General features: G+C 39.8%; 1 protein-coding gene across 7 annotated transcripts in view; it reads left to right on the plus strand.

Moving 5' to 3' along the window:
• The window catches only part of PTPRM (protein tyrosine phosphatase receptor type M), a 745,966-nt gene that overhangs the window by 286,721 nt on the left and 443,769 nt on the right, over positions 1-15,476 (plus strand). For all 7 annotated transcript variants that reach the window (XM_060310545.2, XM_060310547.2, XM_060310546.2 and 4 more), the window contains exons 4-5: positions 139-217; positions 9,821-9,936. In XM_060310545.2, coding sequence (XP_060166528.1) covers positions 139-217; positions 9,821-9,936 — 195 coding nt within the window. The remainder of the gene's footprint in view (positions 1-138; positions 218-9,820; positions 9,937-15,476) is intronic.

Genomic DNA, 15,476 nt, shown 5'->3' on the forward strand with positions numbered 1-15,476 from the left:
CTGGCGGATATTGGGCGTTCCATTAATATTTTTGGAAAACATCAATGAATGGTTGAAACTACATATCTTATATATAGGAAATATTTGGTAAAAGTTGACAAAATGAGTGAATAATGACCACCTTTCTTAACTTTCTAGGTGATTTTTGAAGTCGTAACTTCTGGACATCAAGGCTACCTCGCCATTGATGAAGTGAAGGTGTTAGGACATCCATGTAGTAAGTTACCTCAGCTTCTAATCATCTGGGGATGTGGTTGGGGGTGTATTTATGTTATGGATAAGAGAAGGCACTAAAACCTGGGGGGCCGTCCTACTCAAGAGAGTCCCTGATGGGCCTCTGGGTGGTGCTGTGCTAGCCCAGAAGTTCAAAAACATGTGCATCATGTGTGATGTCACTGTACATATCTAAATGTCTTTAAAGTGAAAATCGGGAATAAGGACTAAGGGAACATCCACATCCAACCCCAGCATAGAGCTTTGGGAGCTGAGCAAGCAAAAGTCTGCAAATGTGGGTGTCTGTGTGTGTGCTTAGGTGTACCAGCATGTGTGCTTGTGTGGGCACATGCATATGTGTGTGCATGTGTGTGTCTCCATGTGTGCCTGTGTGCATGTGTGTATGTGCATGTTCTTGCATGCATGTGTGTGTGTGTGTGTGTACGTGCACTGAGTTTCCCATAATCACTACATGTTCATAAAAAGTAAGACAGTTATGTTTGCCTTTTGTAAATTGTGATGAATGGTAGTGAACTATACAAATTACTCTGTATTCTTTTTTTCCCCACTTAGCATTGTATTTAAGTCAATCCATGAGATTTTATCATACGAATATACTACATTCTATTTTTTCTTTTCCTCTACGAACATTTAGTCCCCCTCACCCCAGTTTTCCTCTATGACAAACACGGTTGCCGTGAACATCTGTGTGTGTGTGCGCGCCTCTGCATGCGGTGTGTGAGAGCTTGGGCGAGGTGTATTCTTCAAGGCAGAATTGCTGAGCGGTAGGGTAGAAACATTTTTAGTTTTACTAGATGCTATGAAAAATGTCTGACCAGTTTATATGCCCACCAGCAATGCACGGACGTTTCATTTGCCCTATATCCTTGCCCCAAATTGATATTGTCAGACATTAAATCTTTGACCATCCCAGGGATGGCAGCCTGCTTTATGTTTTAGGATCCCTGGCATAAAAGAGAAATTGGCTCATTCAGCCGATTCTAGATCTCTGCTGAAGGTCCCCACCCAAATTCATGAGAGAATGGTTATATCTACCCTGATATTAGAAATACCATCACACGCAAGAGTGTCTGCTTTTACTGCATGGATTGAGAGATTGGCGCCATGATCACTCCCTGTGGTGGTTTCAGAGAAGCCTGGGTGGTTGGTATCTGATGGGCTCTCATGACACTGTTGTCTGATTCCATCCAGAGGGGTTCTCCTCTCTGAGATCTTTACCTGGTGCTCCAAGTTCAAGCTCAGCAGTCATCTTGTTCATTACTAAGGCAGACGTTACTTTTGTAGCACGGCGCTTGGCCTTTTATTCTGTCAGCAAGACTGGCGAGTTCAAGAAGAATTTCTGCCCCTTTTTTTCTGAAAAGGCAAGAAAATGAACAATGCTGTCCCTAATGGGAACAGCAGGACAAATTTAGGAAGCAGAATATAATTACCTGAGTTGGAACTTGGCCAAATTCTCAGAGTCATAGCCTCGGGCTTGGAAAAGCGCCATGAGATCTTCTAATGTGCATGAATATTCAGGGCCTCTGATTCACCTCTTACCGGGAGGTAAAAAGTCAGCCAGTAATACTGTAGGCCTACTATGGGCTGAGCACTCCGTTTCCCAGAGCAAACCTCACCACAAGGCAGGTGTCCCTGCTGCCCTGGATATAGGTGTGGTGGCCACTGGCCAACAAAATAGCTCCTCAGGTGTAGCCCCTCCCATCCCGCAGGATCCGAGTCTTCGCCTTCAGTAAGAGAGAAAGACTGAATGCTTTTCCTTCTATCAGAGCCTTCCAGAAATGTGTCTCCTGCAGTTTTGTGCGTTATTTCCAATCCCAGCTGCCTGCAGCCATAGAAATGGAGTTTATGTCTCTCCTTTGGAGAATACCGGTGCTGATACTTAATTGGCTTTGCAAACTGCTGTTAGGAGATACAGAATCACAAAACAGGCTCTGTCCCAAGGTGATGGATGCTACAACAACGTGTTGAACTGTGAGCTTTAAATGGTTTTGATGATGGCCTTTCTGTAGTTATTTTTTCCTGAATCGCTAAGTTTATGGGGAAAACATGCAAATAAAGATTTTAAAGAAAGCAGTCGTTTCGTCTTAAAATGGAAAGCTTTCTAGTTTGTATTCTAAGGGCTTTCCTATCAAGATTTCTAAATCATAATCAATTATTTTGAAATGTTGATGATGTTCATTAAATTTACATCGTGAAGAAACGTAAGTATTTCATGTCCAAAACTATGCTTTCCCAAAAGATGCAAAACTGCTGAACTTTATTTACTTCACTCTAAAGGCCCCTGTTTGGATTCATGTAGGTTTATGAGTAGACATTACGACATTTTTTTAAAAAATAGCTGTTCTGCTAAGTGTATACAGTTGCTCATAAAATTGATTTTCACGTAGTGACAGTCAGATGCCAGATCAGCTTGAAATGTGGAGATGGCTGTGCAGTGGCTTCAGACCACTTCTAATGAAGATAGATAATTTTTGTATTTGGTACACATGCTAAAACTATATTTTGAATTTGGTTCAATAATCCTAGTAGGAGAAACTGAAGAAGCATTTTTTTCAGTTTCGAAATATTGTCTCCTGTTTTTAAGTAGGTTGTAACTTATGCATAGGTGGGTATTACTATTATTACCTTGTGGTGCTGATATGTATTTTTATATCTTGTAAGCCATGCAGCATTTTAACATCACATATCATTCAATTCATCCACTCAAAGTGCATGGGAACATGGGATGTTTTTCCTTTTACTCGGGTCTTCTAAAAGTTCCTTCAATAGTGTTTGCAGTATTCAGGGTACTAACTGAACTTCTTTCTTATACTTTTTTTGTTAAATCTATTCCTATGTGTTTTATTTTGATACTACTATAAATGGAATTGTTTTCCTAATTTCTTTTTTGGATTGTTCATTGCAAGTGTATAGAAACACAATTGACTTTTGTATATTGATTTTGTATCCTGAGACCCTGTTGAGCTTACTTATTATAAACTCTAATTGTTTTTTGTGGATCCTTAGAATTTTCAAGACCCATGTCATCTTTAGGTCAAGTTAGTTTTATATCCTATTTTTCAATCTGGGTGCTTTTTATTCCTTTTCTTGCCTAATTGCTGTGGCTAGAACCTCCAGTACAATGTTGAGTACAAATGGAGAGAAGACATCCTTGTCATGTTCCTGTCTTAGGAGGGAAGCTTCCAGCCATTCACCATTCAGTATGATGTTAGCTGTGGGTTTGGGTTTTTCATAGATGCTCATTATCAGGAAAGACATTCTCTTTTATTCCTACTTTGTTGGGTATTTAAAAAAAATCAATCATGAAAGGGTGTTGGGTTTTAGCAAATGCTTTTCCTTTATGTATGTAGGAGAGGAAAAAGTTCTCCTTGACCCTCTTAGGGTCTCTGACTGGGTCTGAAAATGAAACTGACAAAGACAGTTTCATGGGAGTAAAGCATACAGATACATTTAATGTATGTTTTATGTGACATGGGAGCCTCGTAAGGAAATGAGAGACCTGCAGAAACAGACCTGGTGTATTTATGCTGGTTCTTGTGAAGAGCAGACATTCATGGAGGAATATGATATGATAGAGATTGTACAGCAAGTGTGGCAAACTGAGGAAGACAAATAAGATGCGTTGATTCTTCTTGGTGAACCTTTGTCTTTGGAGATAAGAAAGCTCCTTTCTTCTGGTGCAGGGAGGGCACCTCTCACGTGAGGGTTTTATGGCCTGTTTAGGGGATAAGGGAAGGGAAGGTCAGAGTGACCTTCTTGCTACTGCTGTTTTCTTGAACTCCTTCAGCTTAATTTATTCAGTGTGCAAAGGTGCCATATTTTGGGTAGCATTTCCTGAACTCCATTATTTATCAGATTATCGTATGGCTTTTATCTTTTATCCTATTGGTGGGGTGTGTTATACTGATTGATTTTTGGATGTTAAATCAATCTAGCACTCCCAGGATAAATCTCACTGGGTTACAGTGTACAGTCTTTGTTATATGTTGTCATATAACACCTTAAATATGAAGTTATTTGTATATATGATGCCTTGAATTCTGAAATCTAAAAATTACACAGAATAATCCCTCATTATTTTTCTGCCAATTAAAAAAATAATATTATAATGAAAAAGATTGCAAAAACCCTCGTAAACCTATGTGCCATATATAGGATAAAATGAATACAAAAATCCAAGACATTTCTGTATTACTACTTTGCAATATGAAATAAGTCAGCAATTTCTTTAAACATTTAAGAAATGCTGAGTTCATAATATGGCATCCTAGGTTCAAATTTATTCTTATTTTATAAAACAAAATTAATTTTTCACTCATATTTATTTGCACACTCAAACATTGCTTGCCTACTTTCAAATTTAAATTTTTATGAAGACATTAAACAGTGTGATTAAAATAAGAATAACAGAGACATATAAAAAATTGGAACTGTTTTCTGAATTATGTTTGTTGAATAAAAACTGACCCATGTGCTTTGGTTGAGAGATGCACAGAACTCAGAATTGAGTTTATCATTTTATTTATTTTTACTTTTAACAAAGTTTCATTGGAGTATAGTTGCTTTACAATGTTGTGTTAGTTTCTACTGTACAGCAAAGTGAATCAGTTATATGTATACATATACCCCTCTTTTTTTGGATTTCCTTCCCATTTAGGTCACCACAGAGCACTGAGTAGAGTTCCCTGTGCTATACAGTAGGTTCTCATTAGTTATGTATTTTATACATAGTATCAATAGTGTATATATGTCAATCCCGATCTCCCAATTCATCCCAACCCCGCCTTCTCCCTTGGTATACATACGTTTGTTCTGTACATCTATGTCTCTATTTCTGCTTTGTAAATAAGATTGTTTACACCAGTTTTTTAGATTCCACATATATGCGTTAATATACGGTATTTGTTTTTCTCTCCATTTTACACATGGGAACTTAGCTTGGCTTTTTCTCCAGTGGACTATCATTCTTCTTCAAAAGATGGGTGACTAATAAAAGTTATTTGTACACAGTGCCTAGCTTATTTTTCTATGATAAGGATGTTGACTCTGTTTTTCCCTTGACAAATTATTCCATTAAGATCCATTCTTACCTCTCAAGCAAAACAAAAGTAGTTTTGTCTTGAACCAGGTTAAGAGCTTCCTGCTCACAAGAGTTTCTTGGCCTCTGTGGCCCTATAAACTTGCTCACGTAGTGGAGAATAATAAGGACAATGCTCTCCTCACAAGTAAATGTAGGGATTAAATGAGTTAATGTACATAATGAACTTAGAACAGAGCTTAGCACATTCTAAGAGCTCAATAAATGTTAGCTATTATTATTATTATTATTAGGCCTACATCCTGATTGGCCCACAAGAATGAATTAGCTGCAGATTTTAACTCTAAGTAGCTAAATTGATTGATTTCTTAGATGGGATAACTTAGCAGTGTCCATTTTAAAAGTTAAAAAAATGTTTGCAAAATAGATTGTTTTCAGGTAGTCCCAGCTGTTCTTTTTAGCAGAAGTTGGCTCTCTTCTTTGTGATGATGTGCTACACAAATAGAAGCATTGACTGTGCATTCTGGTGGGTGGGCATGACTGCAGCCCATCTCAACCTGTGCCATTACATTAAAATGTAAATGAAAATACAAAGGGGTCAGGGCACAGTCCACTTTTGTCCATTCCCGTTTGCACTTTGATGTCGCAAATTACCATTCTCTGATTTTGTTGTTAGTGTTTTGGTGCAGGCTTTGAAGAATCACTAATATGAGACATCTACAAAAGGATTTGCATCCTGGTCAATGATAATTCCTGGCTTTGGGATCAAATGCTGATGTGAGATCAATTAATACCTGAAAACCTCTATTCTTTTGAAACCTGTTTTCTTAGTAAGAAACAAAAGAATATGGCAGAGATGAAAAAATAGGAGAGTTGTACTCAAAAACCTTTTAGTATTCATGGAAGATATTTAGTTTTTAGAACTCCTGCAGATTTTAGAAAAAAACTGGCATAGCATTTTGAAAGGGTATCCAGGAGACAAATGGGCCTATAAATTTAGAGAGAAAGAGAGAATTTTTCTTCCTGAGTATGGGATAGATTGAAATTGTCCACTGTAATGGTGCTCTACCTGTGTTACAATTAGTTTGGCAAGGTTCAGAGCACGCAGCTGAGCGTGGAATTGAAACTTTTCTGGCTGTGGAGCTCTTTTTCTTGGGGTCTTTTCCAGTTTCCAGTGATAGATCCATTATTTTAAATAATAATGAACATTTTTGAGGCTAAGTAGCAGGCACACAGAATACGTCCTCCTGGCAGCATCTTGTTTAATCTTTATCCCAACCCTATGAAATAAGTACTATTTTTAAATCCTTATTTTGCAAATTAAAAAAAAAAATCCACTAAGGCTTGGGTTGAAGAATTTTTGCTTCTATTCAAAGGTGGTAAGAGCCTGAGCTTGAACACATCTTATGCTGAACTGAAAACAGTTGTAGGGTTTACAGCACTAGGCAGGGAGAATCCAGGCATCTTAAACCTCTGGAATGATTATGTATGCCTTTAACGTTTATTGAAAAAACTTACAAATGTCACCAGTAGAAATTTTAACCTTCATGATCTTGGAGGAAACTGATCTGGAACATAGAATTCCATAGCCCCTTTGTCTTATTCACCCTGGTGGATGAATTAATTAATTGAATTAATTCTCTTGCTTGAAAAGGATAATTTGCTGATAAAAGTGTTTACACTTAATAGGTTTTTCTGTCTTCATCTGGTTTCCATTGGAGGTATGGCTTTATTATTTTAGTCAGACTATTTTTTTTTTTCTGGCAGTCTTCTTCTCAACCAAGAAACACTATTTCCCAAACTGAACACAGCCAATCTGTTCAGAGAAGAACCCTCCCAAAATACAATTTGAACAGAGGTATCAATTCCGTAGACTCTTAACCTTACTGTGCAAGTAATAAGCCCTGGTGTCTTTGAGAAAACCGTATTGAACATCAAATCCATTCTAAAGGAGAAGGGATAGCCCTCATTCTGGGCAGCATGTCTTAATAAGGATGGGGGTACAGAAATACTATCACACAATCCTATCTTTGGCCACCAAATTAAAAATGTAAGTTATATTCTAATAGAACTCCTAATACAATTAGCAAATTGTATTGATAAATGAGCTTTGCTATGTCTTTCTCTTTGGTTCAGTAGCCATTGCTAGAAGCAGGGCCCTTAGGAAAACAACCTTCCAGGGCGGACCTACTATGGATGGACAGACCTATAGCAGAACCAGTGACAATTCTGATATTCCTGTTATTTATTATTGTTAAGTAAGCTGATGAAGCAGAGCACAAATATTTAATCAGATTCTCCAGAAAGATTACAGAAATTAACACTTAGCATTTTTGAGGGCGTGGTAAAAAGAGTACTCTTCTACTCTGCTGGTAGAAATGCCAATTGTCGTACGCTCTAAAGAAAGCAGTTCAGCAATTTGTGTCAAAAGTATTCTAACAATGCTAACTATGGGAGGATACAGTAGGGGTGATACTCAAAATAATTAACAACCCTTCAGCATAGGCTCCGAACTGACCCTGAGCTTAACCACGTGCGGTGACACTGCAGACCAGCAGCCGCAGGTATAACACTCCCTTAACCCAAGTTGTCATGAAAGATGGCTACACACCCAACACTCTGTGTTAGAGACCCAATGCGTTATAGTGACCTGCATCCAGAGGCAAGCAGAGTTAGGAGGCCATGAGATGGACAGGAGAGGGTAACATCAGTGAGATGTCCTGACGGAGGACATGTGTTATCTCAAGGGTCTAACAGCAAGCTAAGGGAATCCATGGAAGCTTTATGGAAGGAAAAGCATTGGAGAAGGTCCTCGAAAGTAGCTGGAATTCCAGCAGTCAGACTGGGAGCCATACCTGGTGGGATGAGAGCATGGGGAAGGCAGACACCGGGCTGCAAGGCTTGCCGAGGCAGTGTGGCCTGATGGGCAGAGCCTGAGCTTTGGAACTGGCTAGCCCAAAGTTTCCACTCTGCTTCTGATGCTTAGTAGCCAAGTACCCACAAGTAAAATGGAAAAAATACCTTCCTCACAGAACATGTGTGAGTCATCAATGGAAAAGTTTCTGGTCCCTGAAATGCTCAAAAAGAACGTTACCTTTTTCCATTTTCTAAAAGCAGTGGGTCTTCCAGCTTCTTGGGAACAGTGAGTAGAAGAGAAATTTGATGCAGGGACTTTTTACACAGATCTTTAAAACCATAGAATGCTGTTATCCTTGACCAAGGGGAATTTGATTAAGTTAATGAGAAATAGTTTACAGGGCTTTAAGTTAATATAATAGTATTAGAAACAATGACCCAGAGTTATACTGGTTTTTTAGAAGTTACTTAGGACATTTTGCCTGCCAGGCATCATGAATGCATTGTCTGAGGTATTGGTGGCCTCCAAATTAGTAATGGGGGTTTCCTCTGTGTTACTGGTATTAAAATGCCTTTTTCTTTGTTCTTGGATACTAATTCATTTCCACTCCTAATTATGTTTTTTACAGGCTAACGTTTAGTGCTTGTTTATCATCTTTGGGTGCCCAGGAGTGGGGTACCGTTTTTTGAAAGTGTCTAGATGTGGTCCAGAGACACGTTGGCCCTGGGGGGAGGCTGATGAGGCATAAAGAATGCCTTCTAGCTGTCATCCAGGTTTATCCATCCCTCCCAGAAAACACTGGTGTCCTATCTTCTTCTTTTCTACTCCCTCACCTCCCCCCACCCCACCTCTTGCTGCTCTCTCTCTCTCTATCCTTGTTTTGATAAGAGAATGTTTTCCTAAAAGTAGAAGTTATCATAAAATTTCATTCCTGACCTGTCACTCCAGGTCCTGACACACATTTTCAGTGTGCTGTGGAAATGGGTCTGTGCTTCTCAGGTCAAACAGAGTGATCCTTTATTTAAACAGCTGTCCCTTATGGACGATGTATGTTATGAGACTTAATGCTGTTTAGCAGTTGGAATCATTCTTTCTTCTCGAATTGGAAATCCGGATCTGCCAACACCGCCGTGCTATAGCAGTCCCAACGTAATTTCACAGAATCTGTCTATGGGGATAGTATTTTTGGTAGCTGGGAAAGATTACACGAGTAATGCTGCATACCAATGAGTTGTATTAAAATATATATTACTCACAGCTCTGTACTTGGCTTAAAAAGTTTCCTTGGCAGCAGCATTTAACTTCTTACTGTTCTTTTCATGTTGCTAGTATAAATATCTAATATGTTTTTGTTCAAAACATCAATTAGGCCTCAGTATAATCTTTATTAATACAGGTCTGTTATTACAAGAAGGCTGCTGAGCTATGATTATTTGCACAGCAGGGACAATAAAGTATCTTCTTTCGGCCTGGTTCTATCCCAGAATGCCCGGCCATTGCAGAACACACCAGAGCCTTCCAGAATCTCTTTTACAATCCTAATGAAATCTTTAAAGCTCTTAGAAGCAAAGGCATTCTTTCCTTCAAAGGTAAACAAAAGGGAAAGGCCGGAAATTGCAGATAGATTAAAAAAGACACCTATGAGTTCAGATCTCGACTTTTAACCTGTTTAATTCTTTCTCCTTGTGCAGCCAGAACGCCTCACTTCCTGCGGATTCAGAACGTGGAGGTCAACGCGGGCCAGTTTGCCGCCTTCCAGTGCAGTGCCATTGGCAGGACTGTGGCCGGCGACAGGCTCTGGTTACAGGTACAGTAACTCACTTTCATGGTTCAGAGAGAGTCCAGCGGGCAGAGTGCGTGTCCCCTGGGGAGCGCCCCAGAGATCGGGTCAGTGTCAGGCCCCTACGGGAGGTGGATGCTCTGAGCAGTTTCCCCAGTTCTTTTCCTTCTTCCGCAGTAAGTAGCCAGATTACAAAGAGCTCTAGACAAGCTCAGTGTTGTTCTCCACAAACTTTGTTGTGAATTTCTGGTTTTTCCCTTTGCTTTTGCTTAGCCATCTCATTTGGAAGATCTGGTTACCAAATTACTTTTGGAGCAGTATGTTGGAGTCCAAAATACAGTACCTTTCCCCCACTCTTCCTCTGGAAAAAAACCCCAAAGAATCACACGTGCACACGTGCACACACACACACAAGTTTATAGGCCTTTCTGTAATTTTCATTTCCGCAGCAGTAAGCTTAAACTGATAAATTAATAGCACACCTTTTACCTTTGAGCACTTAAGCAGACATTTTTTAGGGTCATCATAACTTGTGTGTCTCGTTTTATTGTCTTTCAAACTCCACCATCTGTATTTTGCACGGCCAGTAGTTTCATGGACAGATCAAGGGTTTCAGGAATTCTGACCAAATGAGCGGGAGTACGTGACCTGTGCCCCCTAACCAGCATGCCCCCCACTTCTTTAGACTCTGGGTTTGGTTTCCCCCGTAGAATTCTCCAATTTTATTCTTATTGCTTCTTGTTGCGCATTGATCTATAGGCTGCTTGTTCTCCACCTTGACTAGTGTTGATTTTACCCCCCTTTCCTTACAGATTCTATTGTGGGTTTTGTTTTGGTTTGGTTGGTTATTTACTTATTTTAGTTTGCGACTGAGCTGCGTTATGTTCTAACCCTTCTCTGCGCCTGTTCCGTTCCACTTGGGCTTCTGTTCCACGCGTGCCGAATTTTCCTTGATATATGTCACTCTCCACCTATCGTGTGCCTCCCTCTGCCGTGTAGTAACAATTGTCATGTGTCACATTTGCCTGACACTCTATTATTTTTAAATCCCGTATTCCTTTTAATCATCACAGCTGAAGTCGGTGGTCACTTTTCTAACTCCATTTCTGGGGGAAATGAAAAACAGCGAAATGTGCTATCCCAAGATCACTCAGCAATGTATTGACAAATGGGGAATATATTCTGAAGGAGGCTTCTTAAATGCTTTGGGGTCCTCTGCACACAATCCTCCACCTTCTACCCTGATGTCACTCTCTTTTCTCATATCCTACTGTCCCCATGAGGCCAGGAGAGAGGAATGTGTGCAGAGGACTGAAATGGTATGTACCAAATTCATCTTTATTTTCTGTTTTTCCGAGTGCTTTTATTTTTTTAATTAGCTTGTATTGGTGTATAGTTGATTTACAATGTTGTGTTAGTTTCAGTTGTATAGCAAAGTGATTCAGTTATTGATATACATATATCCACTCTTTTTTAGATTCTTTTCTCATATAGGTCATTACAGAGTATTGAGTAGAGTTCCCTGTGCTCTACAGTAGGTTCTTGTTGGTTATCTATTTTATATATAGTAGTGCGTATATGTCAATCCCAATCTCCCAGTTTATCCCTCCCCCCCATTTCCCCTTTGGTAACCATAAGATTTCTACAGCTACAACTCTACTTCTGTTTTGTAAATAAGTTCATTTGTACAATTTTTTTAGATTCCACGTATTAGCAATATCGTATATTTGTCTTTCTCTCTCTGACTTACTTCAATCACTATGACAATCTCTAGGTCCAAATTCATCTTTACTGTTTCCTTCGCTCTAAAAATTTTGTAATCACTACTTTAAGAGCTTTTTGCAGTATGTGAAAAATGTGCTTGACCCTGGTCTTCGGTATTCAAATTTTTTTTTATCCTACGTCCCAGTTATTTTAGCTTCTTGATGTTAGAGCTTGAGAATTCTTTTTTTAGTTAGTGCTTGTTTCGTATTACATTTGATCAAGTTTGGCTACATATGTATGTATGGTAATTGATGAGACAGACGTTTTTAATTGGCATTTTTCACAATGCCTTACCTTCCTTTTAAAAATGAAAATACCCCCGCCCCAAATTTCTGTTGTTGTTGTTTGTTTGTTTTTTGTTTTTTTTTGTTTTTCGGTACGCGGGCCTCTCACTGTTGTGGCCTCTCCCGTTGCGGAGCACAGGCTCCGGACGTGCAGACTCAGCGGCCATGGCTCACAGTCCCAGCCGCTCTGCGGCATGTGGGATCCTCCCGGACCGGGGCACGAACCCGTGTCCCCTGCATCGGCAGGCGGACTCTCAACCACTGCACCACCAGGGAAGCTCCCCCCCCAAATTTTTTAAAATAAATAATGAAAAAGTGAAACTACCCTCGTCATCTTTGATTTATCTCCAGAAATCTTAATTTTTCATGGGAAGCATTTTTTTTGTCCCTGATATTTGTTTTAATGTTATTTGAGAGACTACAATAAAAAGACTAAGCTTTTGTCTCAGCAGTCTTAGACATTTGCAGGAATTTACAGGCAAGTTGAAAATACAGTTTCCTTTTTTGTTTTTGTAAGTATCCTGGCCTTGGGAGGGTCCTGCTTACACTTGAGCACTTCCTTGGGGTTGGGATCTTTAACTCCTTCCTCTTAAGAAGTGGGAGACTTTGTTTTAGAGAATCCATCATGCTGTAGGGAGACAGCTAGCTACCAGTTTGCAAAAGGTTCTAATTGCAGAATTAGATTCTGCATTAGGTCTAAATGCAGAATTCCCAACGCTGATTCCACTATAGAATCACATGGAGAGTTAAAAAAAAAAGTGTGGTCTACACCAGATTCTGATTTAATTGATCTGGGGTAGCCTCAGTCTGACTCTCATGATAAATTTCCCACCTACCAGGTCTGTCTTGTTTCATTCTATTAAATTTAATCATAGTGTTGACAAATTGTTTCCCAATCAATCCATTAATGCCTCTCTTTGCCAATTACCCCGTCTTCTCTTGCCCCTCTTATCATCAATGACTGCATATTGTCCTGCAGCTTTCAAGAAGGGTCGTGTCAAGAAGGGACTGAGGGTAAGACAGAACTGGGATGACTTTGAAATTCTAAGTGACACCGAGTTTGTCCTGGACTCAGCCTGCTATGTGGTTTGTGAGTCTTTGTGATGTTAGAATAGTTTTAGTGTTCAACAATTTATTTCCTCTGTTTAGATAGGCATTCTGGGGGGAGATGTTTATTTCATTAGCAACTGATGAAATAAGAAAAGGGTCTTTCGCTTGCAAGGATGGCTTCTATTAACCTGTGTTGTGTGAGATGGTTTCCAGCAGCCATCAGGATTTGTGGCAGGGGATGGTTTCACAGAGTCCTTCTGCTCTCTTGCCTGTGCCCTGGCCCTTTGCTTCAGGCAATTCTTTACAAGTTGTGGGGAGAAGCAGACCTGGAAAACTAGACCAGGCCTCTCTAGTCTTGGAGGTATGAATACGGACTTTTCTTCCTTCCTACCTGAATGTTCTAACACTTTCAAAAATGCTTTCCTGGGCTTCCCTGGTGGCGCAGTGGTTGAGAGTCCGCCTGCCGATGCAGGGGACACGGGTTTGTGCCCCGGTCCGGGAAGATCCCACATGCCGCGGAGCGGCTGGGCCCGTGAGCCATGGCCGCTGAGCCTGCGCGTCCGGAGCCTGTGCTCCACAACAGGAGAGACCACAACAGTGAGAGGCCCACGTACCGCAAAAAAAAAAAAAAAAAAAAATGCTTTCCTGCATCTGAACTCCCTTGGATCCTCAAAATAATTCTAAGATTCAGGCAGAAAACTGAATAAAAAAATGTTTAGGTTTTTCTATCATTTGAATCTTCCCAATAGTAAGTCAAGATTTAGAAATAAATAATACATCCTTTATTGGAGGAACATTGATACTGCGAAGCGTGATCATTTACAATCATTTGCATTACAGTCTTTTGAGTCCTACTGTAGGCAATTTGTGGAGTTTCATGGTGTATCCCATGGTTTTGTACTTCTTTTTTATAGATGAGGCTTTTGAGGTGCAGGATCGGCGAGGTTCAAAAGGGAAATGGCATAGCTGGGAATAGCACACCCCTGTTTTTTCACTTTTACTTCACCACTGATTAATTCCAGTCTGCTGTGCTGGCTTCTCCTATCCCGAGCTAGGTGAATAGGTAATATGCCCTTACTACTTTTTTAGAAGGATTTGGATGTAACTGACATTACGTAATTTACATCCAGGAGGCAGCTTGACAACAACAACAAAAAAGTCCATCTGTATTACATGTACATCTTGATCCACGTCTATGAAAAATGGCCAGTGGTTTGATTGTTTAAAAATATAGATTAAATATGATCAATGTCAGAGTCTTTCACAGACACATAATACACATAAATCTGAGGATGACACTAATGAAGAAATGTTTATGGTTAGCAGATGTGTCCCATCTGCTTCCATTTTCTCCATCTCATCCATGGGCCACACAGGTTATTGTCAATGTGGAATTGGTCTTTCTAGAATACAGAACAAGGAAATAAAACACAGCTCATGAACCTCCATTATTGTAGCTGCAAAGCATCTAAAAGACCTTCCAGACAGTGTGCAGGAGGAAGACAGCATCTATCAAACTATTTTTATGTAGTAAAAAACTGATGTGCATTGAATCTGCTGAGGATACTTGCTACGTGCTATCAGATAGGGTGATCTTTGCGTCCACCTGGGCTGTAACCATGGGAGACACTCAAATGAACTGTGTTTGTAAAACAATTCAAGCACCCAAAACAGGACCATGTATTTCTTGGTATTATCAACTTTCTGGTCACTGTGGAGCCTACATTTTGAAATATCTTAAGAGTATGTTTATATTTAAGATACTGAGAAGAGAAAATAGGATTTTAGATGTTCTTTTTTTATACTTAAATGTTATTTGTTGATGGGCAGTTTCTGAGTTACACATTTTTATACAGTCATTGACCCTTTAAGCCACATATTATTGTATTACAATTACTATTTTTCTTTCTGAAGTGTTTAAAATTTTATTTTCTGCCATAGGCTTGTTTCTCTTGGGAATTAATCTTTATAATTCCTCTTTCAGCTTTTCAGTGAATCACCAAAGCTGATACTGACACTGGTAAATCTGAAGATGGTGTGTGCACATTCTTTTCCAGGGAATACAGCCCACTTTGCCCTCTTCTGCATCTGGTCCAGTTTGGGGCACTTTTGTAATTTCTGCCCTTCAATTCATTTTTGATACATTGTAGAGGCTCTTCCATTCCTTACTCTTTTCTTTTTTTTTTAAATAAAATTTACTTATTTATTTATTTATTTTTGGCTGCATTGGGTCTTCGTTGCTATGCGGGCTTTCTCTAGTTGCAGCGAGCGGGGGCTCTTCTTCGTTGTGGTGTGTGGGCTTCTCATTGCGGTGGCTTCTCTTGTTGTGGAGCATGGGCTCTAGGCGCGTGGGCTTCAGTAGTTGTGGCACACGGACTTCAGTAGTTGTGGCTCATGGGCTCTAGAACACAGGCTCAGTAGTTGTGTCTCATGGGCTTAGTTGCTCCACAGCATGTGGGATCTTCCCAG

The sequence above is a fragment of the Globicephala melas genome, chromosome 13, assembly GCF_963455315.2.
Source record: "Globicephala melas chromosome 13, mGloMel1.2, whole genome shotgun sequence".
Classification (NCBI taxonomy): Eukaryota; Metazoa; Chordata; class Mammalia; order Artiodactyla; family Delphinidae; genus Globicephala; species Globicephala melas.